Here is a 25,370-nt window from a genome sequence, read left to right on the forward strand (position 1 = left end):
AGAATTATCCGGTTTCATTTAGAAACATTTAGTCAAGGGTTAAAAAGAAAAAAAAGAATGAAAGGATTGTGAGATGTCAGTTTGGGGCAGGATAACTAAACCCATAGGAGGTCTATAATACCTGGAGAAAACTGTTAGCAAATTCTGAGAAAATGCTGAAGGGAGGTTGAAAGACTTTGTAGAATAAAAGGGACATCTATGGTCAATGCAAGATTTGCAGCAACAAGTTTGTCCCTGTAGCAGTAGAGCATGGCATTAGCAACACCAAGGTCATGGGATTGATTCCCAGATAACCGATAAAATCTATCTTGAATTCATTGTAATATGGTTTGGATAAAAGCATTTACCAAATGTGAAGGATTTGAAAGAAAATGTGTAGGATTTGAAAGGAAGACACTATAGCTGCATTTCCATTACCCTTCAAATTGTGCAAATTGAAATTGCGAATTAAAAATACGTCCAATGGAAGCACATAAATTTCGCAAAAACTCGCATTTATCGCAAAAAAGTTTTTACGCTCGCATGAGGTGGTTTTTCAGGCAATTCGAAAAATAAATATTTTGCAAAACTGCAGTGGAAACAGTTTTTGCGCATTTACAGGTCACCTGAGCTAGATGACATGGTATGTTTGGACAGAATACGAGACAGAGTTCTTTATTAAATTCATATAAGACAAAAGAATTACAGGAATAATGGATTCTAAATCTAAAATAAATGCCACAATCAAGACCTCGAAGTAGATATGAGGGAGAAACACTCAGAAACACCTCATATGGGCCGCTCACAAGTATAATAAGGGTTGCTCCTTATCATTAATGTTTGGAAAACACATAGGCCTACGTCTCCTTCGATTAATGATAATGGCTAGTGCAGTGGCTGGGATTATTACATAAACCTATCAAAGTCTGTTGCCATGGTTTTTGGAATGATTTTACTTAGTTATCGCGAGAGGAAAAAATTAAGTTTTAGTCGCATAACATCGGTTAATGGAAACGGCGTCATTTCGCAATCGTTTTTTGTTGACATTTAGAAAAAATAGCAAAAGTTTTGCGCAAATCTGTAATGGAAACGCGCCTAGATGAACTGCTTGCCCCTGACATTTTGACTTGATCTGAAGGCCCTTCCACACTGAGCACCACGCGATAAAGCTAAGCGAATCGTTGACGAACGAAGCTTTCAACTGAACGCGAAACGTTTGATTGCCTTCAGCTAATTCACGCCTGCACTACTGGTGGCGCTGAACGAGAATAAATTTTTCCTCATGTATGTATCATATGTATCTTTTTTTGACACCAGTATCAAGTTTGTAACATAGCAACAATCTACATTAAGACTGCAGTTTGAATTTATTTGATTTGAACCATAAAAACCTCTCACCTGGAGAGCAAACTGATGCATGATGCATCCAATGCAATTATTAATTATATAAACCGATATAAATTTTATAATTGTATTTATAAAATTTATGTTATATATAAATCTGCAAACTTTACCTGTACATTTAAGGCAACAACTGCAGTAATGCTTTTGTTTGGTTAAAATAATCTATTGCCATGTGACTATTTTCCCAAGTGTATTCATTAAACAGTGTCCTTTAATCAGATCCGACCTGATCTGTGGGCCTAGTTATAGCCTAAATCAAATTTAGTCTTAATTAACAGACCTGCCACATCAACTACCCATTACCTTCCTCCTTAACCGGAGGAAGCTGAGCAGCTGTTGAGGGCCCTGGAAGCTTTTTCACGTAAAACCGAATGACAGAATGAACATAAAGATGGAAGGTATCACCATGAGGTCACTCTAGCCTTTCCGTCGTTTTATTGATAATTGTATACATGCTTAGAAAAGGTCAGTCAAGAGCACGCAAGAAGGAAAAAAATGTGCAATTTAAATTAAAAGGTAGAAATGAAAAATAAGCATACTGCACAATGTAGTGCTAATCTATACCAACAAAATGTCAAACATACTGTCTTCTTACTTGAGTAAACAAATGCATAATGCATATACTGCTTTATCAGCGCAATTTATTGGCCCGATGACTTTTCTATGAAGCGGATCTATAAAGTTCACATCTCATGTGTTCTAAACCATATAAAATGTTGAAGGAAATTAGATGGCAAAGTCTGCAGGATCAATAAAGACATTGTTTGCCACTGTTCACTGATCTGCTGAGAGCTGTCCTGTAGGGCAGGCCGCAGGGCAAAACTGCTCACATGTATAATGAGTCAGACCTTTCTAGGCTGTTAAATCCAGAGGACCCGTTTTTGATAGAGAAAGCACTGACCAAATTTTCTGCTTAATTAAATTTAACATTCATCCTCACATGGGAAAAAAAAAGAAAGAATGAGACATAATGAAAAAGAGACTGGAAAGCAAAAGATGAGAGCTCATGAAAATTTACAGCGTGATACTAAAGCCTATAGAAGCAAATGCTACGCTCCCCTTGTTGAGTTGTTACAAAGGTTTTTAGCGTCAGCAGATTATTTCAGAATGAATAAATATTTTTGTGTAAGTACAATGTTCTTTTTTTCCTGTGGAAAAATGCAACATGGGATGAAATATAATTTTATTGATTCTGATTAATGATAATTGAATAGGCAGGTGGGTCGATTTTATTGAAGTGAGATTGCTTTAGAATGTCATCCAAAGAGAGTCAGAAATTTCCCTCAAGCTAAAGAATCATTATTACAACCCGATTGCAATGAGAGTTAATTCCCGCTGCAATCGCAAGACTTTCTATGCATGAGCTACTTTAGAGAAATTAAGCTGTTTTAGAGTTATATTTAATTTGTCTTCAATTAAGGATTCATCTATCAAGGCAAAACCTCTAAATTAGAGAAAATGTGGGCTGGAGTAATTTAGTTTATTTGATTTAATGCTTTGTACAAGATTTCCCAGTTGAAAACGTGATGCTTTGAAGTGCATACTCCTTCAGTGAACACTGGTTGGCAATATAACCATCCTGAGCATTATTACTTTTTTTATTACCATGTGATGTCTAATTCAGTCATTTAGAGCAAAAAAATTAAATTGAGGCAATGACAAAAAATTATTATTTGACTATAGAAATGGATGGATGGATGGATGAACAAACAAACAAATGATGGATGGATGGATGGATGGATGGATGGATGGATGGATGGATGGATGGATGGATGGATGGATGGACAAACAAACAAATTAGGGATGGATGGATGGATGGATGGATGGATGGATGGATGGATGGATGGATGAACAAACAAACAAATGATGGATGGATGGATGAACAAACAAACAAATGATGGATGGATGGATGGATGGATGGATGGATGGATGGATGGATGGATGGATGGATGGATGGATGGATGGATGGATGGATGGATGGATGGATGGACAAACAAAAAATGATGGATGGATGGATGAACAAACAAACAAATGATGGATGGATGGATGGATGGATGGATGGATGGATGGATGGATGGATGGATGGACGGACGGACAGATGGATGAACAAACAAACAAATGATGGATGGATGGATGGATGGATGGATGGATGGATGGATGGATGGATGGATGGATGGATGGACAAACAAACAAATTAAGGATGGATGGATGGATGGATGGACAAACAAACCAAGACAAACAAACAATTTATAAGGATGGATGGATGGATGGGGTTTGTCACAAAGCAATCCTTAACTAGATCCTGTTTATGGATGGATGGATGGACAAGACGTGTACCTTGAATAAGAATATTCCAAGCAGTTCCAAAACACACTGCAAGAACAATTATGAAACAAAATCCATAAAAGTATGTAAGAAAATGTCAGAGATTTTAAAATAGGAAGCCAACTACAGAAATTGAAGAATAGCATGCACTATTCATAAATCGGACATGAAAGGAAAGGATATAAACCCTTGTTGATAAAGCTCATCACATCTCTGGCAGAGTCAGAAACAGGGTGATGCAGCATTGTGTTTGGAGAAGCTTGTTTACAACAGGGACTGGAAAATTCATTGAGAAAGAAGGAAAAATTGATGGATGCAGAAAAACCTGCAGGAAATAGTGCTGCAGTCCCAAGTGCACATGCACTTGGACAACAATTCATCTTCCAGCAGACCAGCCACACAGAACTGAAGTCACTGTGGAATGGCTTAAATCCAAAAAGGCCCTATAGACTATAGTGGCCCAGTCAAATCCCACAGCTCAATCCATTTCAATTACTTCAGAAATATCGTTCACAAATATTCCCCATCCAACTTGCCAAAAGCAATTTTGGCAAAAAAAAAATTTCAACATCACGGCATGCAATACTGATAGACATATGCTCAAAGAGACATATAGATGCTTCCAAAGGTAGGGTACAACGGGGCTAAAGACGTGACGAGCTAAAAGGTGCAGTGACTTTATTCTCTTTTAAAACACTAGATGGCACCTAAATTCAGCTCAGCACATTTCTCAACATACGGCAATGATGCACGTGGAAATTTGGCTGATTCTTGACGTGATCGCGGACAACACCGCAAAGTTGATCTAATGTTTAACGTTTTTTAAAATGTTGTAGATGTAGCAAATGAGAATCGATCAAAATTATTGACTATATTTTGAGACAACGGTCTTCTTAATGATTTTCAGTTTTTTCAGTCAATAACGGGAGGATATGTAAAAGTACGGTATTTGGGGTAAAAGGCGCCCCAGCTTTTGGGTGGCTGTTGTAAAAATTGTATGATTTTAAATGCATTTTATTGTCCATTGAAGTATATTTTGTAACATATTTTGGCATTGGAAGGTTTAATACAGTATAAGTATCAGACTCCCAAGGTAAATACAAAATATATTTGGAATATATTTAAAATAGTTTTCATTTTCTTTAGTTTAAGTTTTTTTTTTATGTATTTTATTTTATTTCAAGTAACAAAGTTTTTATATATATACAAAATATATATATAGAATAGATTTGAAATAGTTATATTTTGATAGAAGAAATATACACCTTAGCAACTGCTTAGCAACGCCCTGGCAACAATGCACAACACCTTGGCACTGTTTTTGCATGGGAGAAGCATAAAAAAGAAAAGTAAAATTTCTTGTTATGCCAGAAACTTCCATGACTGTCTGTGTGCAACTCTTCATGATGTCCTTAAGGAATGCGCTGATGTCGTGTGATGTCAGCGCGAGCAGGAGTGAGGAGGTATGGAAATACATGTGGACAGGCAGGTAGGACATCGTATTATTGCATTAAGACCGAATGCACTACTTTTCTTTATTTTTTGTTCCTGAGACTTTCACAGAAGATATATGTACATGTTTTTATATTTAGACCACTTCTATTATTGATTGCTATCAGGATAAGAAGAGAGTTTCAACCAGTATAACAAAAAGTATTCATAAAACAAATTGCCTATATTTATCATAGATGTACAGAGGAGTGTTAATGCATTGCATGCAGTGTTATTTTAGTATAATTGATATAGGCCTGCCGTTATAGTTACTTTACTTTAGTTACTTCTTTAACTTATTTATTTTAGCTAGATGCCAGGGCAACATTTCTCAGTTTCTTTAAGTTTTTATATATTTTATTTCAAGTAACAATGGTTTAATTTTATTTTTTCTTAACGAAAGTAACCCTGATTTGATTAACTTTACTTTTTTGCTAGTATTGGGGAATAAATGAATAAAAGTAGCAACTCTACTATAACATACCTGAAAATTGCCATATACTTTTCTATATTATGCCAGTTATATTAAAATTCCATGTAATCATGCAACAATGAGTTGATCCCAACTGTTGCAGTATTACCGTCTCTATTTAGCACCGTCTCTGATCCATGATCTTCTTATACTCTGTTCTTAGACTCTGACTGTAGAAGTTTTGTGCTTTTTTCAGACGAGCAGCTCAACGTCGTGGTAATCGGATTATTTTCCCTGGCAATCCATGCGTGTAGTTCACATAATCAGTCTAATGATTTCATGCAGTTTGGATTGCCTGTTGAAGACACAAAAGACAACTTTTACAAATAGGTGTCAAATAATTATGATGTAGTCTCTTTTTGCACTGCCCTTTTACCACTAAAATATTTTTGCACTGCCCTTTGACCCCTGGAAGTTGATGGTGGCAGTGGTGCAGTGGACACACGTCCTCTTTGTGCTTTGGAAGGGTAAGAGAGACAAAATACTTGAAATATGAAATACTATCCAGTATCCACAATAAGCATTATCATCTGTGACTACGCTAACTGTGTCCTTAGAGGACACCTGTAATAAATATGACAATTTATTGTCTATACAGTATATTTTGCATGGATGATAAGTAGTTAATACTAATTTTAAATGGAAATACTTTCAGTTGAGATCTTTATATTTAGGGTTGCAACAGATTATTCGTGGAAAAAAAAGTAAATAAAAAAATACCATTAGGTTCGAGTTCATTTATGTGCGATTTTTAAACATTTCACCAGAGGGTGCCAGAGTGCAGGAAAAGAGCAACCTTTATTTGAGGGATCTTGACGGAGGTCAGAGCATTTACTTCAAAATTAAGTCAAAGCAAAATATATATTTTTAGAATAATACAAAGAGAACTATAGAAACAAACCCTACCTTGATTAAAACCGTATTTGCTCTAGGAAAGAATTAGACACATAGGATTGTAAGGCGCACTAGAAAATATTCATTTGCTTATTTACAAAGTTAAGATTGGATTATTTACTTTAAAATAATATTTTAAGAATATTATAAAAAAAAACATTTAATAGCAAATATTCAATACATATTAATTCTAAAACAAGTCCAACATGCATGATCAAACAGATTTTAGTGGTTAAAAAGAACAAAGGTTTAGATATAGTGTAGTGTAGTGAAAAACAGAAGTGTATCCAGTGTATCAGGATATGCTATAGGGACATATTCAGTGGCTACTAAATTAATGATTTTGATCAAACAATTAAAGTCACCATGAAATAAAAATGGACAGAATGATTTATCCATGCACATAATTTTTTTTATTTCTTTTTTTTATTCAAGTGCCCTCATGATCTTTAATCAAAATAACTTCCCCTTCCTCTTGCAGTGACATCTCTTCTGTTCTGTGATGACATGTTTACTGGCATGAAGGCGGGACAACCTGTCAATCACATGACATCACACCATCCCACATATCTTCAAAACATATGTAATCTCTGTGTATAGAAATGATGTCAGAATTTTCATTTTTGGGTGATCTATCCCTTTAATTCCAGAGAGGTGTGGCGATTGCCACGGGTAATCATGGTAAAATACAGAGAGAAACGTAAATCAGAGATTGTTTTTTCTTTTTGTTAAATACCAGATGATCCAGGTAATTGAGTTATCTGGGTGATGTCATTGACTGGGCTTGTTTCTGTTAGATAGAAAGCAATTATGGTTTATGGACACAAGATTAATAATCTGCATTAGTTTTAGAGGACATAATGGCTGAAGCTCAACATTTATAACCAGACTGTGAGAGAAGAGTAAACATTTAAAGTCACCCCACCCTGCAAATAAATATTTGCTGTCCTTGTTTAGACAGTAAAGGCACCATCACCCATGTAGGATACACAGTACATTGAGCACACTTTATGTGTTGTGCCTTTTTATCATGCTAGATTTATTTAATGTTTCTCGGTTTTTCATTTTCAAACTCTTTCTATAAAGATTGTATGTAGTATAAACCTTCTAATTAGATGTATGCTGTCATAAACAATTTTAACCAAATATATGATACATTAAAGGTCCCGTTCTTCGTGATCCCATGTTTCAAACTTTAGTTAATGTGTAATGTTGTTGTTAGAGTATAAATAATATCTGTAAAATTATAAAGCTCAAAGTTCAATGCCAAGCGAGATATTTTATTTAACAGAAGTTGACTACATCGAACGGCTCGTTTGGACTACATCCCTCTACTTCCTTCTTTAATGACGTCACTAGAACCGTTTTTTGACTAACCTCCGCCCACAGGAATGCTCCCTCAACTCTACCGAAATTCGTTTATGTACTTGCGCACTTCTAATAACTTCCTGTGTTTCCTCAGCTCTTACGGTGATTTTCTGAAGTAAAACTGACGCTTCATCTTTTGTGTGATGTACAATTAACTTTATTAAACTCATGTTTGATCATCATTCAGACAGCAGACTTGTAGGCTATTAATAAATAATGGATACATACAAGCAGATGACAAATACGTTATAATAACCGTAATTAAACTACTAAACTATACCTGGTTCATCTCTATACAGCACTCTGACTCTGTAGGCATTATTGTCCGACTCGAACTGAACACCGTTACTGAGAGTTTCTGATATTATCATCATTCTGTGAGATGAAATTGTCCTGAGAGACTGAGCGCGAGCTCATGAAGCTCCGCCCCCTGTGTCGTCCAGCAGCAGCTTATTTGCATTTAAAGGGCACACACTAAAACAGCGCGTTTTTCTGAGCCCCAAAAAATGACCATTTAAACATGCTGTAAAAAAATGATCTGTTGGGTATTTTGAGCTGAAACTTCACATACACACTCTGGGGACATGAGAGACTTATTTTACATCTTGTGAAAAGGGGCATAATACGGGACCTTTAAACTGTAATGCTATTTATGGTTAGTATATATTCATATACCATCATTTGATTACCATTCTTTTTTAAATGATCTTCTTTTGTTTAACAGAAGAAAGAAACTTATGCAGGTTTGGAACAACATGATGACAAAATTTTCATTTTTGGGTGAACTGTATCCATTTGATATTTTCCTTCTCTGCCAATGAAAATAGTTCCAAACGAAGCCAGCATCAAGTTTTGCAAGTTGCCAAAGCCCAGCAGCAAACCGAGATAAGTCCGTCTGGATCCACGTGTTTGAGTGACAGCTGTTTTCATTTGCTCAGTTGTGAGAGAAACCCTGAGCTACATGGAGGCCAGAACTGTTCTATAAAACGCATTAAAACAAATGATCAACACAAAACTTCATGTTACAATACTTTTTTTAAAGGAAATTAATACTTTATTCAGTAATGATGCATTTAATTGATCAAAAGCGGACAGTAAAGACATTTATAAATTCACAAAATATTCCTATTTTAAATAAATGTCATTCTTTTGATGTTTCTATTCATCAAAGTCTTCTAAAAATGCATCATGATTTCCACAAAAATGTTAAGTAGCACAAATGTTAATAAACTCTTAAACATTGATAATGATAAGAAATGTTTCTTGAGCTCCAAATCAGCATGTTAGAATGATTTCTGAAGGATCGTGTGACACTGAAGAGTGGAGTAATGGCTATTATGGGAATAAATTATCTATATATTATATTCATTTAAAATATAGTCAAATAGAGAACTGTTATTTTAAATTGTAACAATATTTTACTGTATGATTAATCAAATAAACACAGCCTTTCTGTCTGTCTGTCTGTCTGTCTGTCTGTGTGTGTGGCCTGGTAAACCCTACATTATTGGGACAAAATGTCCCCACAAGGATGGCAATATCCAAAATCCTAGTTCGTGTGGGTCATTTTTTGGTCCCCATGAGGAAAACAGCTTATAACTCATACTACTGTAAGTGATGTTTTTTTGAAAATGTAAAAATGCAGAAAGTTTTCTGTGATAGGTAGGTTTAGGGATAGGGTTAGTGTAAGGGAATAGAATATACAGTTTGTACAGTGTAAAAATTATTATGTCCATGGAAAGTCCCCATAAAACATGAAAACACAACATCCCCATGGGTAAACAAGCTTATAAATCATACAGAATGAGTTTTTTTGGAAATGTAAAAATGCAGAAAGTTTTCTGTGATGGGTAGGTTTAGGGGTAGGGTTAGTGTAAAGGGATAGAATATACAGTGTGTACAGTATAAAAACCATTACGTCTATGGAGAGTCCCCACAAAGATAGTAAACCAGACATGTGTGTGTGTGTGTGTGTGTGTGTGTGTGTGTGTGTTAGGGCTGCACGATTTTGAGAAAAAACCTAATTGCGGTTTTTCTGACAAATATTGCGATTGCGGTGCGATTTTCGATTTTTTTGGTTTTATTTATTTTAAAGCTTAAAACTGTACTTTTTATGTAATTTATGTAATAAATATAACCTTATTGTAAAGTGTTACTGATTAGTTATACACCGATTCAGACGTCTCCTGAGTTCACTGTTGGAAAGATCAGTTGTTTTAACCATTCATTAAAATGAATCGGTTCAAAGGAGTCATTAGTTCGCGAATTGGACGTGTCATGCGCGTTGTGTGATTATCCCAGCAGTTAGGACATGGACATCCAAGATTTCTGTCAACACAGAAAACATTTCATCACTGGATATTTTTTTCGTTTAATTAAAGAGTTTTTTTTTTTTTTGTCAGTTAAATGTCCGGAACGCTTTTCAGTTCAATTTATATAGCACAATTCACACCCAGCGGTAATTCAGGGGGAAAAAAAATCTCCGAATGATCCACATGAAACTTTGGTCTTCCGACCTTTTACCACCGTGTCGATTTATTTTGTGCGAGGGAGAGAGAGCAAGACAGCGCTTAGTTTGGAGACGGTGAAGTCTTGTTTACACTTTCGCCAGGCTCCGAAGAGAGAGAGAGAGAGAGAGAGAATGCGCGCGCGCGCGACCGGCTCTCTCTCTGCTCGTTCTGTTAAACATGCGCCCTGTCACTCACAAGCGCAGCAGTTCATCTACATTACTCACCGATCAAATAATACTTTGACGGGACAAAAATTCACTTTGGCGGGCGCTTAAACAAGTTCAATGCAGAAAATTCATGCGTGAATTTAACTTAGTAGGCTACATGACCATGCACTCGCACAAATGCGACCACATAAAATTTTAACTCGCACATTCTCAAAAAATGGTCGCATATTTCGGCCATTTCTGCGCAGTTACAAGCTTTTTCTATTGGCACAATTCGAGGTACACGTTGTGTGTTAGCTGCTTTGCTGCTGACAGAAATACGGTGCACTGCATACAACCTTGTAACTTTCCATTGCCATTTCTAATTGGCCAGCAAGCCAGGAACGCGAGATTCGACCATTTTGATTGGCTAATAGGTTTGTCACTCAAATGTCAGAGGCGGGGGAAAAAACCTCAGACTCCTGAGGTTAGGTTATTGCGGGAGTTAAAAACCTCAATATCGATGCGATAAAGGTTAATCGTGCAGCCCTAGTGTGTGTGGTTGTGTGTGTGTGTGTGTGTGTGTGTGTGTGTGTGTGTGTGTGTGTGTGTGTGTGTGTGTGTGTGTGTGTGTGTGTGTGTGTGTGTGTGTTAAATGTTAACATCATATCATCCACCTGCTAACGTTACTCGATCTCTAGTCAGTATCAGCACAGGCCATTAAATAGCCATATATTCAACCCCTGAAATGCGTTATACAGGTTCCTGTAGCAAGCTTAATTTTAAGGCTTTAATTTGACATTTTTATGTATCCCATGAACATACAATTTATCTCTCAGAATAAGAGCAAACATCTGCAAAGATTCCTTAATATTGTCACCATAGTATGAAGAGAACGACTTGCTGTTCAACAATAGGCCACGAGCAGCGTCACTCAAGCGACAAATCCTCCAGTCCTGATGCAGTGTAGGCGGTGTGTCTCCTCTCCTCCCCCCACAATCCCTCTCTTCCTGCCTCCCACGCACACACGCCTCCTGCCCTTGACTCTTACGGAGAGCAGAGGAGTGATCTGCTCGTGTTTTGAGATTGCGGTGGCCGTCTGTGTTTCTCCATGCTCGTGCTTCAGCTCAGATGGGACACGGAAGTGCAGCGGCTGTCTGGCACATGAACGCGCGCGGCTGGTCTCTCTGGCGGGACATCCCAGGCACGGGATGCTGAACGGGAGCCGTGAGGGTTTGTTTGAACTGGGCAGGCAGCTCCAGCAGGAAGGAGACTCTCAAGCTGCTCTGCACTGCTTTCTGAGCTGCCTGCTGGGACTCACACATGTGCAGAGCTTCCACTCGCTTCCCAACTGCCTGCATCAGGTGAGCCTTGCAGGATGGAGCTCTGTAATGATGCATTGTGGGATATAGAACCCATTCAAATGGGATTCAAATGTAGGAGATGACAATTTACATGCAAAATTGTTGGTAGGCTATATAGCATGCATGTGCAAATAATGCACAGTTGATTGCACAAAGCTGTAGTTTGCATGTAAAAACATCTCTCATGCATGTAGTTTGTTAATGATTCGATGGCACACTAACCTAAAACTAGCTTTCAGTTAATGCATATTTTAAACTGGCAAATGCATTCTGAAACATTAATGCTGTACACTGACAGCATGAGCCAGCACAGCAAAAACACTCATATGCAAAGATTGTGTGGTCACATTTGTTTGCTGGTGCACACAGGAGACGTGCTTGACGCTTATAGCAAGGGTTGTTTATCATTGTGTTGCAAGCTTGCAATAGCTATTCAGTGGCCATCATGTGTTTACATGAAACATCAGGACAATTTATCGAATAATGTCTGCAGCTTGTATACATAATTCTTTATGTGTTCACTTCCCTTCAGTAATCATGGAACCTGTTCGATGACAGTCCTTTAGATAAAAAACACTCATCCCTGCTTTCTCACTTTGGGTTACTCTGTTAAACTCTGTCAAGGGTCCCAAGCAATGTCCAGAATATAAACAGTGGCTCTTACACAAGAGTACTGGAATGTGTGTTATGACATTTGCCAGACGGAGTTGCTTCTGACCGTACGAAAAAAACATATTTAGAATTTGCTAATATTTATCACTAACATTAACAATAGGTATTTTGACATTTAGAAAGTTAGAATAACTAGAATGTTAAATTTTGAGTGAATCTGACGATCCATTGTGTGTGTCATATTTTAGCCCAAATTCAAAAGGAAGAAAATAACATTTTATTGAAAAAAAGAAAACATTTATTTTAATTATTTCAATTTTAAAAACATTCATATTTTTTGCATTGTGGCATCATTTCCGTGACATTTAAGCACTTATTTAAGCAATTTAAGCACTTAATCCAGATTACTGCCAAAAAATGCCTTACTGTAATGTGAATATATATATAAAAGATACACACACACACACACACACATATATATATAGATCATGACAATTGAAAATAATTTTATTTATAAGAATGGAATACATATTTGTCTTGACAGGCTAGATTTGCTGCTGCTGGCATACAGTAAGTGAAGGCAACTTCCAAAAAATGCACATACATAGAGGGAATAGGATACAAGCTGCTGCAAGGATAGTAGGAAGAACTAGCCGAACTAGGCAGGTGGTGCTGGGGAAGGTGGCGGGCTAGGGAAATTCCCATTGCACACATTTGCAGCCAGTTCAGGACAGAAATCAATAGGTTACGTAGATAGAACAAAAGAATGATTGGTCCATGCAGCCGACTTTAAGAGAAGCTATCAGCTGCCCAAAAAAAAAATATATATATTATTATTTTTTTATTATTGCTTCTCCTAAATCCAGCTGCATAACCAATCAATCTTTATATACTGTAAATTTATTACTGTTTTATATATGTATTTATTTAATATATTTATGTTTATGATGCATTATGGTAATAAGGGATTGAGGGAATATGCTTAATTCTCATGAAAAAAATTATTTCATTCTAAAATGTGTTCTCTCTGGACATGCTTCCTCTCTTTTATTCTGTAAAGGTTTGATTTTTTTTCAGACAATATTCTCTCTTAATTCCTTCATACAGATTGCTGAACTCTACATTGATGAGAAGAATTGTATCCTTTTTGATAAAGTATCAATCCTCGCTCCACATTGTGTACTGAACATAAAGTATTAAATCCTTTTTGATCTGCACAACAAACATACATGTAATGAAACACTGTATGTTTTACCGTACGCTGTATGTTCAAAGCAGTTGTGCGGTTTGGTTAATGCAGGGCCTTTACAACTGTAGCTTCTTCAGTGTGGTCTTTTCCCTAAGAGGATTTGTGGACACTTATCGAATCTCAGCTGAAAGAGCACCACAGCTAATTAACCTGCTTAGACCCAGCATGAGCTCCCCTGTCATTATTCATCCACGGACTGCCATTAACAGCAAGGCTAGTGTTACGTGACATACATTCCCTCTTAAACCCATGGCCTCTCTATTACTAAAGCATAGAGTTTAAACGGGTTCAAGACTGGTAGTTTCAGCTCAAACGGGTCATTTACAAGTCATTAACCAAGATCATTCATACCTCTTTTCCAATTAATTTCCAATTACATGTGAATTGGTCTTAACATATTTTCTATGATCTTGAGCAGTAAATAGTGGTGGGACTTGGTGAAAAATGTGATCTCTGTGTAATTACATAAAAGAGAAATAATTGATGTAGATTTTATCATTTAATTGAATAAGCTATTTAATTACATGCAAAACATTAGTCTGTTCAATCAATGCACAACAAGGGAATTTGGAATTGGTGATTTGAGGAGCTGGGGATGAATTGGGTTACACAGAGATGTTATCTGGAATATTCTGCCATTCTATTATCCTCATATGGACCAGTGCTCATGCAAAGCCTAGGCTATATATCAGTAAAAGGCAGAATGGTGAATTAGGGTGTAAAACACATATACTTGATTGCAATGGCAATTGTTTTTACAAGCAGTATTAAGTCTGGTCCACATTATTTTGACAGAACTGCCCACATACATACAGTCCAGCACAGAAAATTGCTAAATTTTTGTGTCAGTAAGATTTTTTTTTTAAAGAATAAGGATATTAAGCGACAGTGACAGTGTAGACATGTATAATCGGACAAATTATTTATATTTAAAATACATTCTGAATTTATTTTTAAAATTTTCTTTACTTTACTTTTCACCTGAAAAAATGGATTATGGTTGTAATGGAGTAACGGCTGCTGAAAATTCAGGAATAAATTACATTTTAAAATATATTCAAATAGAAAGTTATTTTAAATTGTAATAATATTTCAAAATGTTACTGTTTTTATTGTATTTAATCAAATAAATGCAGCCTTGGTGAGCCTAAGAGACTAAAATAATTCCCAATCTTACCAATCCCCAACGTTTGGTAGTGTAAAAGGAAAGATTTTATGCCACAAACCTTGCAAACGTAAATACATATAGTAAATGTTCTTCTTCCAAAGCACTCATTGTAGCAAACAGTAAATGTAGTTTTTCAGACCTCAACCCCACATAGTTAAAAAGTAAAAAACATATTAAATGACACCATGCTATCATATCTCTTCAGTTACATGTATGCCATCAAATGGCTTGCAGTTCAGGAAGATGAAAGGCGTAACTTTCATCATACTCATTTTCTGACCGGGAGTAGATACAATGGGTGAGATTGACACTCCCAAACCGGCATGATCAACAAGAAAAAGAAAAGTAGAAATTGCTTCCACAGTCATGCTGAGATTGCAGGAAATATACATGCCAAGCAGAAGGACAAAGCTAGTATATTTATGTATTGATAAAGTGCTGCGTATTTCCTCTAAAGCACCAGAGCTGGGATAGTAATAAGTAATGCACATATCTGCCTTGCCAATGCATCTCTTTGCACTCTTTATTTCTCAACTTATTTTTAGATGTGTCATTTTTAAGATATATAACCAGTTTAGATGGAAAGGATCTCAAGCTGACTAGCTGGAGACGTTACTATAGCTATATCCATTAATAGATGGATATTGGCACAGTGCTACAACAACCATAATGAAATGGCCCTTCACAATAGATAATGCTTTACAATGAACTCTGTTAGAGAGCTAAATATGGCAATTTATCGGTTCAATAAAATACTTTACTGACCTGTTGAGTAATAAAAACGGCATCTCCCTGTTGCTTTTACAACATTTCTAATCCTTCATTTCTCGACATCCCCGAAAAGCCAAGCTAATGTTGATTCTTGTTTTATTACGAACTCTGTCGCGTTCTCTTTTCCCCAGCAACTCTCCTCTGTTCTGCCGTTTTTAAACAGGTGATTCCCCGGAGGTTGGAGATTTAGCTGCTCTATGTCAACCTTTCTCTCTCGTTGTGACAACTAACCTATGGCACTCCCACACTAGACACGACAAAGCAGGGGCGCCGCTAAGGGGGAGAAAATTAGGACGACTCTAAGGGCCCACGCACTTTTGGGGCCCCCAGAGATCGATTTTATTAATGGAATGGGTGCGGTAGGGGGCCCAACCTCATATTCTTTTATAGAGCCCAAAGTTTCTAGCGGCTCGCCTGCGACAAAGTACCCGGAGCAACTTTTCGCTATTTATGGATATGATGAGACTTGCACGGGCGAGTGACGTATTTACGCAATTGACCGTTCACAAAGATCCGCCCCATTTAGTTTCTGTTGCTATGTCCGACAAGCCACGCCGCTCTCACGCCACATACCATGTTCTCAGACTGTGAAAAATACATAGAGGACAAAAGAGGACACTAGCCGCGTTTCCATTACCCTTCAAATTGCACAAAATACGCTTAATTAATGGAAACATGTAATTTTCGCAAAAACTCCCATTTATCGCAAAGAAGTTTTTACGCTCGCATGAGGTGGTTTTTCAGGCAATTCGAAAAAGAAATATTTCGCAAAACTGAAATGGAAACAGTTTTGTCGCATTTACAGGTCACCTGACGTAGATGACGCAGTGTGTTTGGACAGAATACGAGACAGAGTTCTTAAGAATTCATATAAGACACAATAATTACAGCAATAATGGATTCTAAACCTCAAATAAATGCCACAATCAAGACCTCGAAGCAGATATGAGGGAGAAACACCCAGAAACACCTCATTTGTGCCGCTCACAAGTATGGGCTTGGAAAACACACATACATCTCCTTCGATTAATAATAATGGCTATTGCAGTGGCTGGGATTAGTACATTTGTAATAGTTTTTTGTCGACATTTAGAAAAAATTGCAAAAGTTTTGCGCAAATCTGTAATGGAAACGCGCCTACTGACAACTCGCTGACAGACCAGGTTACTTTTGATATGAAACAAAGTCTCAACTTTCAAATTTGGTCATTTTTTAAAGAAATTTAAACAATAAATACCATTTTGTGGCTCTTTAATGTGTCGTGACAGATCGCTATAGAGCCTCTTAAAGCTGCTCGTGAACCGATCATCTCTTCCTTCTAGTTCATTTATAGCATCAAAAAAACATGAATAAATGGGACAATGGTTGTCTCCCTCGGTTGCAAGAGCGTAGTTTTGGTTTGAACTTTTGGGGGTTGGAGTATGAACGGGGTCCCAGGGCATGCTCCTTCGTGAGGTTTGTTTATTTATCTGATACACATAAAATTAATTAATTCTATACTCTATGTATCGTGTGGGTAGTCAGAGTACCTGCAACGTGCTGGACCAGCCCACTTCAAAGTGAGTCAGGGTAAGACAAAAACAGGTTTTGGAAGAAGGATTGATGATGTATTGACAAATTATTATTCATTTTGAACAAAAATAAATGTTATACCTTTACCTAAAACTAAAACCATAAAAATGTATATACTGTAATATTATCTCAATGATACTAAAATAACACTAACTGACTATATATTGTATACTAAGCAATATTTCTAAAAATATGAAGCATAAAGACATTGGCCTTTAATCAAATGGAGAGGAAGGCAATGCTAAATGAACGACAAAAATTACTACAAAATCCACACAGAATACATTGCTCCTGGTCTCACCTCCACAGCTATTTCAACGGTTAGCATCACATCCACCACAAATAGATTTATCACTTTCAAACTGATCCCCATGTGGTTAGTCAGCAAATTCAGATGTTCCTCAGCCAGCTGGGATCTAAATATATGTCCGGGACACCTGGGAATATGCTGCCCATTCTTGGAAAAGATCATTTTAAGAGGGACAACATACCTTAGCACTGCTTATAATGAGACACACACATTGTCATCAGTAAATTAAAAAAAAATTCACATTTTATCTAAGTTTATTGCTAGACCATGTAAACTAATGTTTAAAAGTTTTGGGTTGGTAAAATGTTTAAATGTTTTTGAAAGAAGTCTCTTATGCTCACAAATCATGCATTTATTTGATCTATTAAAACAGTAATATTGTGAAATATTACAATTTAAAATAACTGTTTTCTATTTCAAGATATTTTAACATATTTATTTATGTGATGGCAAATCTGCATTTTCAGCATCATTACTCTTGTGTTCAGTGTCACGTGATCCTTTAGAAATCATTCTAATATGCTGATTTGGTGCTTAGAAAACATTTATTTTTTATCAAGTCACCTTTATAGCACTTTATAAAAAACAGATGTTTCAAAGCATCTTTACAATGAAAATAATTCAATTATTTAAACAGAGTTCATATTGGCTGTACAGCAGCTCTAAAAGACAATAGTGTCATTGTTCTGCTGAAGTCAATTCAGTGTTGATTCAGTACCGTTGTAAATATCATCAATTATTACATTAGTTCATTTCATCTATAAAACGGTTCTGCAGAAAAACAGTGATGTCATCATCCAGCTCAGTTCAAGTTCTCATCCAATAGAGTCAGTGCAGTCAAATCAATAATATTGTTGAATATTAAGTGAAGTAATATTCATATTTATATTATCAAAGAAAACAGTTGAGCTGCTTAATATATTTGTGGAAACTGTGATATACAGATATATACATATACTGTATATAGATAGATAGATAGATAGATAGATAGATAGATAGATAGATAGATAGATAGATAGATAGATAGATAGATAGATAGATAGATAGATAGATAGATAGATAGATAGATAGATAGATAGATAGATAGATAGATAGATATCTTTGCTGAAAAATATAAATTTCTTTAAAAAAAACTTACTAACCTTTTGAATGATAGTGTATATACAGTACTTGTTTGACTTTTTTTAGTTTGTTTAATATAATTAATACTGTAGCTAAAGCAAACTTTCACAATTCTAACAAGAGTTTCATCTGTACTTTATGATATCAAATAGACATTAGCAAATCACTACACATACAAATAAGAAATACTGCCAATATCTAGGTCATTCACGGCTATTTTAAGAACATTTTCCTTTCTGGCTGTATTTTTGTAATGACACTTAAGGGCAAATATGTTCTTACAAAGAGATAGTAATGGCATGCCTTTGAAAACATTGAACAAACTCTTTAGTGACTATTTATAGAACTGCTGCAAGCTTTGTGTCTTTCTATAGAGCTAAAATGAGAAGGTGACACAAACACTAACCAATCAAAATATCAAACAGGCCTTGAGCTAGAATAGGGATTGTGTGTTTGACTCTTTTTCTGTTTAGGTAATACATCACATTTTCAGTGAACACCAATGTTCTGTATTGTCTTTGGTGATGCTAGCAGCTGAACAAATCAGGATTTCACTGAGCTGGAGTAATTGGGCGGGTGTGTGTGATCAAGTCTATTTCATGGTGACAAGCATGTCTAATCCTTGACCCGTATAAAATCAGATGGGAAAGCTCTGCAGTTCATTCAGGCGGAGAAGATGTTTTACGAAGTGGCATTGATCGAGCTCACCTCGCTGCAGGCCAGCACAGGCAGGTCCACTTTTTATGGCTTTATATAAATATATTTGTATGATGCTGTTGAGTGGACATGTGTCTCCTTGATCAGTATATTCACAATAGACATTATCATCATAGCTGTGTTCAGGTCAGCAGCATGATTGTGAGAGTGTGCACTACTTTTTTACAACTGTTCAACAAACAAACTTTGTGTATTTTTGCCCCATCTACAAAAATAGTTTCAAACAAAGTCAAAGCTTTCCTTCCAGAATGAATCTGTTTATGAACTAATTGGTTCAGTGAATTATTTAATAGCTTACTTACAAAGATATTACGTGCATTCCGATCGACCGCAAGTGCCCTGTGAAGTACACTTCAATGGGTATTGTGCCATTGTAAGTGAAATTCCAGTTCAATGGAAACATACACTCTTAAAATGAAAGGTTCCATTAGGGAATTTTCAGACTGAATGCTACAGAAGAACCATTTTTGGTCATTTTCTGAAACTTTTTCCACTGTAAAGAACCTTCTGGGAAATGCAAAGGTTCTATGGATGTTAAAGGTCCCGTTTTTCGTATTTTTTTGAAGCTTTGATTGTGTTTACAGTGTGCAATATAACATGTATTCATGTTTCACGTGTAAAAAAACAGTATTTTTCACTCAATTTACTTATCTGTATACCGCTGTTTTCACTGTCCTGCTAAGAACGGGCTGATGACTTCCTTGTTCTATGAAGTCCCTCCTTCAGAAATACGTAACGAGTTCTGATTGTGCCAGCGGTTCCTGTGTTGTGATTCGACAGCAGCTTAGCGCACGTTGCCCGGAAAGGTCACGCCTCTTACCATAACGTGGAGATGCATTCGCTCAGTGTTATTGTAAACGTGATTTGACTCCGGGATGAAAATAACAGTGTCTCGACGACATGGCAACAAACACACTCTACAAACGCAACTCTTCCTCTTCTCCGTGGGAGCGCATCAAGACCACGCCCCTTTTTTTGTGTATTCCTGTGGGCGGAGGTTAGTTAAAAAACTGTTCTAGTGACGTCATTAAAGCAGGAAGTAGAGGGATGTAGTCCAAACCGTCCGTTCGCTGTAGGCTTTGAAAGGGGACTTCTGTTAAATAAAATATCTCGCTTGGCATTGAACTTTGAGCTTTATAATTTTACAGGTATTATTTATGCTCTAACAGTAACATTACACACTAACTAAAGTACAGGGATTAAAGTTCTCCGTCGCTGCGACGGATTTCCGTTAATTGCAGCAAGTCCATGACGGATTTCCGTCATTGCGGGTTCCAGTCTGTCCTTAAAGTCTTAAATTCACTTTTCATAATTTTAAGGCCGTAAATAGGCTTTCATTTCTCAAATAGTGTAATAAATATCTTAATTTTAGTTTGAATAGGTCTTAAATTAAGGAAAGACGAGGTGTATTCACCCTGCTGAGGGGGATGTGATCAAAGCCTGGAGTGGAGCAAAAGCACGTTCCTCTCTCCACTCTAAGCACTCTGTAATCACTCCGCTCATAGTCCACTCCGGGTTTTCAATTACCGCTCACGGAAAGTGCATGTCAGGCTACAGCTGAGCGCTGAGGTAGAACTATATTTCAGTGACACACTTATAATGCAGGTAGGGCTGGGCGATATCGATATAAAAAATATATCGATATATTTTTTAAATGCGATATGGAATTAGACCATATCACATCGATATAGTTCAAATTTGCGCTGTGATCCTTGCTCCCCGCGCCTCCGCTCCTCCTTTTCCACACTGCGTGCGTGTTTAGAGCATGTTATGTTATGAGAGGCGAATCATGACTACTTCAGAAAACCCAGCACAATAGGAACTACCAGGCAGGCAGTGACATAAGTGTACGCTGAAATAAAGTTCCCTTTCGTTGTCACTCCGAGTTACGTCGGATGACGACGAATGGGGTTTCGCTTAGAAATCCTATCATCTTCGAGTATTAAAACACGAGCCAATGGCAATGAAATGCCATGGGTCTGCGGAATTTGCATAGCGTAACTCCGCCCAATGCAGGGGGTATATAAGGAAGTGCGCGAGCAACATGCAGACTATGTTTTCGCTTCGGAGCCAAGTTCAGTACTTCACTCCACAAGCCTTTTGAGTGTCATCTCAAATCTCTTCGAGACGAGCGGCTCTTCAGTGTGTTGGTGTGACGGCGCTTCCAGCGAGATCGCATTTCCTGCTGCTGATTTGTGCAGTAATCTGCCGACAGTGAGTGTGTTTCTCCCTGGGTGCTTCAGCACTCTGCTGAGCTTTTCCACTCTCTAAAAGAGCTGCACGCGGCACGTCTTTTTCAAGACGGTTCGCCCGTGTATTTTCTGGATGTGTGTGCGTCAGTCATCTGCCTAACGGTCGCGAGCGCTGTTTTGCGTGTTGGGCTTAATCACGCTTGGCAGCGCTCGTTGATGAGTCATGTTTTCATTGCGGGAACATGACCATCGCGATGTTTATAGATCAAGACTCAATGATCTCCATGTGAGTAGAGTCCCCTCTGCCACACCCCAATTTATCTCTTCCTCGAGAAGGGATACTTTGGCTGGTGGCCAGGGTGATCTGAGGGTTTGGTGTGGCACAACAACCGACGAGTCAATTCCTCGGGCCACACCCCCCTCCACATCGCAGACCATGCACTCACAGCATCACAAGGCGGGCTTGATTCCTCTGGAAATGAAGTTTCGACTGCGTTGCCTCCCACGGGAGTGCCATCGTTGCCGGGACCGATCCAGAGCTGTCAGCCATGCTTTCCCGGGCAGCTGAAAGCATCGGTTGGAGTGGCCCCGCCCTCCCCCCCGAGCGCTGTAAGCTTCTCCCGGACGTGCATCAGGACACCTGCGCTGCGCGAAACTCCACGTGACTTTCGCGGCCCGCGGGTGTCCTCCGCCTTCGCTGCTTTCGATCGCACGGCGATCATGGTCTGTATGTTCCCTGTCACTATAGTGGCACGGTCATGCAGTGCTGTGTGTCGCCTGCGCCTTCGATGCAGTGCTGTCCCGGGAGTTCTGTCGAACCGGCCGCAGTGGAACGCTAGTCCTTCCCTGGCCAACCCTGGCAGAACGCGGAAATTCTAACCACGCCCCTATGCTGGGACGCTATGCCTCCCATGCCCGGCCTGGTTGTTCCGCCACGCACACTACTGACCTCGCTCTCGGGCGACATCGGTACCTGCGTGATCCTGGGTCAGGTGATGTCCACTATGTGGTCCAGACATGGGCTTAGCCAGGTTGATGTGGCAGGGTCTGAGAATTAATTTTCTCAGCTCCCCCATGTCCCAGGCTGAGCTCTTTGGCGGTGTGGCTTCGACCACCTGAAGCAGACTCGGGTCCGGCACCGATGGTCATCCATCCGTGCGGCCTCCTCAGTCTGCTTCCCGCCAAGCCCCCATCCATGCGGCTGCTCCCCTCTGGCCTGCAAACGGACCTGAGCAGGAGGAAGCCGCAGGAGGGCGGCGCTGCCCGTCTCCGCCCCTTAGACTGCCACGCCAGCCTAAGCAGCACCTTGAGGCGGGCTGCCTGGTCGGCGGGGTGGTTGAGGACTGCGCCCAACAGTCTTCGATCAATCCACAAGCAGACTGAGGCTTCTGCACTGACGGTCATCTGTCGGTGTGGTCTGCTTAGTCTGCTTCCCGCCGACGCCGCCTCCTTGCGGCTCCTCCCCTCGAGCCTTCACTGGCCTGAGCACAAGGGGGTCGCTGGAGGCTGGCACCGCCTGTCTCTGCCCCTTAGCCGGCTAACACCTGGCTGAGCAGCACAAAACCTGAGACAGGCAGCTTGGAGTTAGGGCTCAGTTCTTCAGGAGCTGGTAGCAGGACCACTCCTTCCCCCGCTTGAGGGCTGGGTGAAGATCTCTACAAAAGAACTAATGCTCTTTCTCTGAGCCCCAAGAGGCTGTGGATGACAGCACGCGCCGCCCACGGGCCACGCTCCTCTCATCCCCCTCTGTCGCCAGACCCCTGCCAGAGCACGCCCCCGTGGGACGCTGGTCCTCCCCTGGCCTCCTCTGGCAGGACGCGGTTTATGGCCGTGCCCCCGCACCGGGCCGCTATGCCACCCACGCCTGGGCCGGTCATTCCGCCTCGCTGCACCCCCGACGGTACGTCTGTGGTTCGAATAACCCCGCTGGCGCAGTTTCTGGAGGCCTGGCTAGAGCTTTCCGGACTGTCCCGCCGGGTCGGAGAACCATCAGGCTCGGCTACGTGATTCAGTTCGCGTGGTCTCCTCCCCGCCTCAGGGGAATCCACTCACTATGGCCGGTGGCAATGCCCCTGTCATGAGAGCGGAGGTCGCTACCCTACTGGCGAAGGGTGCGATCGAGACTGTCCCTCCAGCCGAAATGAAGTCTGGGTTTTACAGCCCCTACTTTATTGTACCGAAGAATCCGGTGGGTTACGACCAATCCTGGACCTGCGCGTCTTGAACCGCTCCCTTCAAAAAAGAGGACGCCGTTCAAGTTGCTCACGGCCAAACGCATTTTCGAATGCGTGCGGCCGCAGGATTGGTTTGCAGCGATCGACCTGAAGGACGCCTACTCCCATGTCTCCATTTTTCCTCGACACAGACCGTTTCTACGGTTTGCTTTCGAGGGACAGGCATACAGTACGCGGTTCTCCCTTTCGGGCTAGCCCTGTCTCCTCGCGTCTTCACGAAGGTCGTCGAGGCAGCCCTTGTTCCCCTACGCGAACACGGGGTTCGCATCCTGAACTATCTCGACGACTGGCTGATCCTAGCTCACTCTCGAGACCAGGTTTGCGAACACAGGGACCTTGTGCTCCGGCACCTAGCTCGTCTGGGCCTTCGGGTCAACTGGGAGAAGAGCAAACTCTGCCAGTGCAGAGGATCTCTTTTCTCGGTATGGAAATCGACTCGGTCGCCATGTGTGCGCAGCTTACGAGCGAGCGCGCGCAGTCACTGCTGACTTGTCTTCGTCAGTTCGAGGGCAAGAGTGCGGTCCCACTGAAACTTTTTCAGAGGCTCCTGGGGCATATGGCATCCACAGCCGCAGTAACGCCGCTCGGTTTGCTTCATATGAGACCGCTTCAGCTTTGGCTTCGCGATCGAGTCCCGAGGTGGGCATGGCAACACGGCAGGCTCCGAGTCCCAGTGACTCCGACCTGCCATCAGACCTTCTCCCCGTGGTCGAACCTCAATTTTCTACGGGCCAGAGTTCCCTTAGAACGAGCTTCAAGGTATGTTGTTGTATCAACAGATGCCTCCGCCACGGGTTGGGGTGCCATGTGCAATGGACATGCTGCCGCGGGCTCCTGGACAGGACCCCAGCGCCTTTGGCATGTCAATTGCCTCGAGTTGCTGGCTGTACGCCTTGCCCTGCACCGCTTTCGGGCATTGCTCAGGGGTCAACACGTACTAGTCCGATCAGACAATACCGCCACAGTAGCGTACATCAACCGTCAAGGTGGTCTACGCTCCCGCTGTATGTCGCAACTCGCCCGCCACCTCCTCATATGGAGTCAGAAGCCTCTGAGGTCGCTTCGAGCCATTTATATCCCGGGAGACCTGAACCAGGCGGCCGACGAGCTGTCTCGGCTTCGGCCTCTCGCTGGAAAATGGCGACTCCATCCCCAGACGGTTCAGCTGTTTTGGGATCAGTTCGGGGACGCACAGGTAGACCTGTTTGCCTCCCACGACTCGTCCCACTGCGACCTGTTTTATTCCCTGACCGAGGGCACGCTCGGCACGGATGCACTGGCGCATAGCTGGCCGCGGGGCCTCCGCAAGTATGCGTTTCCCCCAGTGAGCCTTCTTGCGCAGACCTTGCGCAAGATCAGGGAGGACGAGGAGCAGGTAATTTTGGTTGCCCCATACTGGCACAACCGCACCTGGTTCCCAGAACTAGTACTCCTCGCGACAGCACCTCCCTGGCCTATTCCCCTGAGGAA

General features: G+C 40.2%; 1 protein-coding gene across 1 annotated transcript in view; it reads left to right on the forward strand.

Moving 5' to 3' along the window:
- Window positions 1-25,370, forward strand: part of cUnh14orf180 (chromosome Un C14orf180 homolog) — a gene marked incomplete at its 5' end in the record, with an annotated part of 77,378 nt that overhangs the window by 30,796 nt on the left and 21,212 nt on the right. Inside the window, 4 exons of the mRNA XM_081394315.1 lie at window positions 5,835-5,887; window positions 11,507-11,953; window positions 13,673-13,703; window positions 19,399-19,485. Of these exons, the coding sequence (XP_081250441.1) occupies window positions 5,835-5,887; window positions 11,507-11,953; window positions 13,673-13,703; window positions 19,399-19,485 (618 nt within the window). The remainder of the gene's footprint in view (window positions 1-5,834; window positions 5,888-11,506; window positions 11,954-13,672; window positions 13,704-19,398; window positions 19,486-25,370) is intronic.

This window comes from Scardinius erythrophthalmus, assembly GCF_964197995.2.
Source record: "Scardinius erythrophthalmus genome assembly, chromosome: 19".
NCBI lineage: Eukaryota > Metazoa > Chordata > Actinopteri > Cypriniformes > Leuciscidae > Scardinius > Scardinius erythrophthalmus.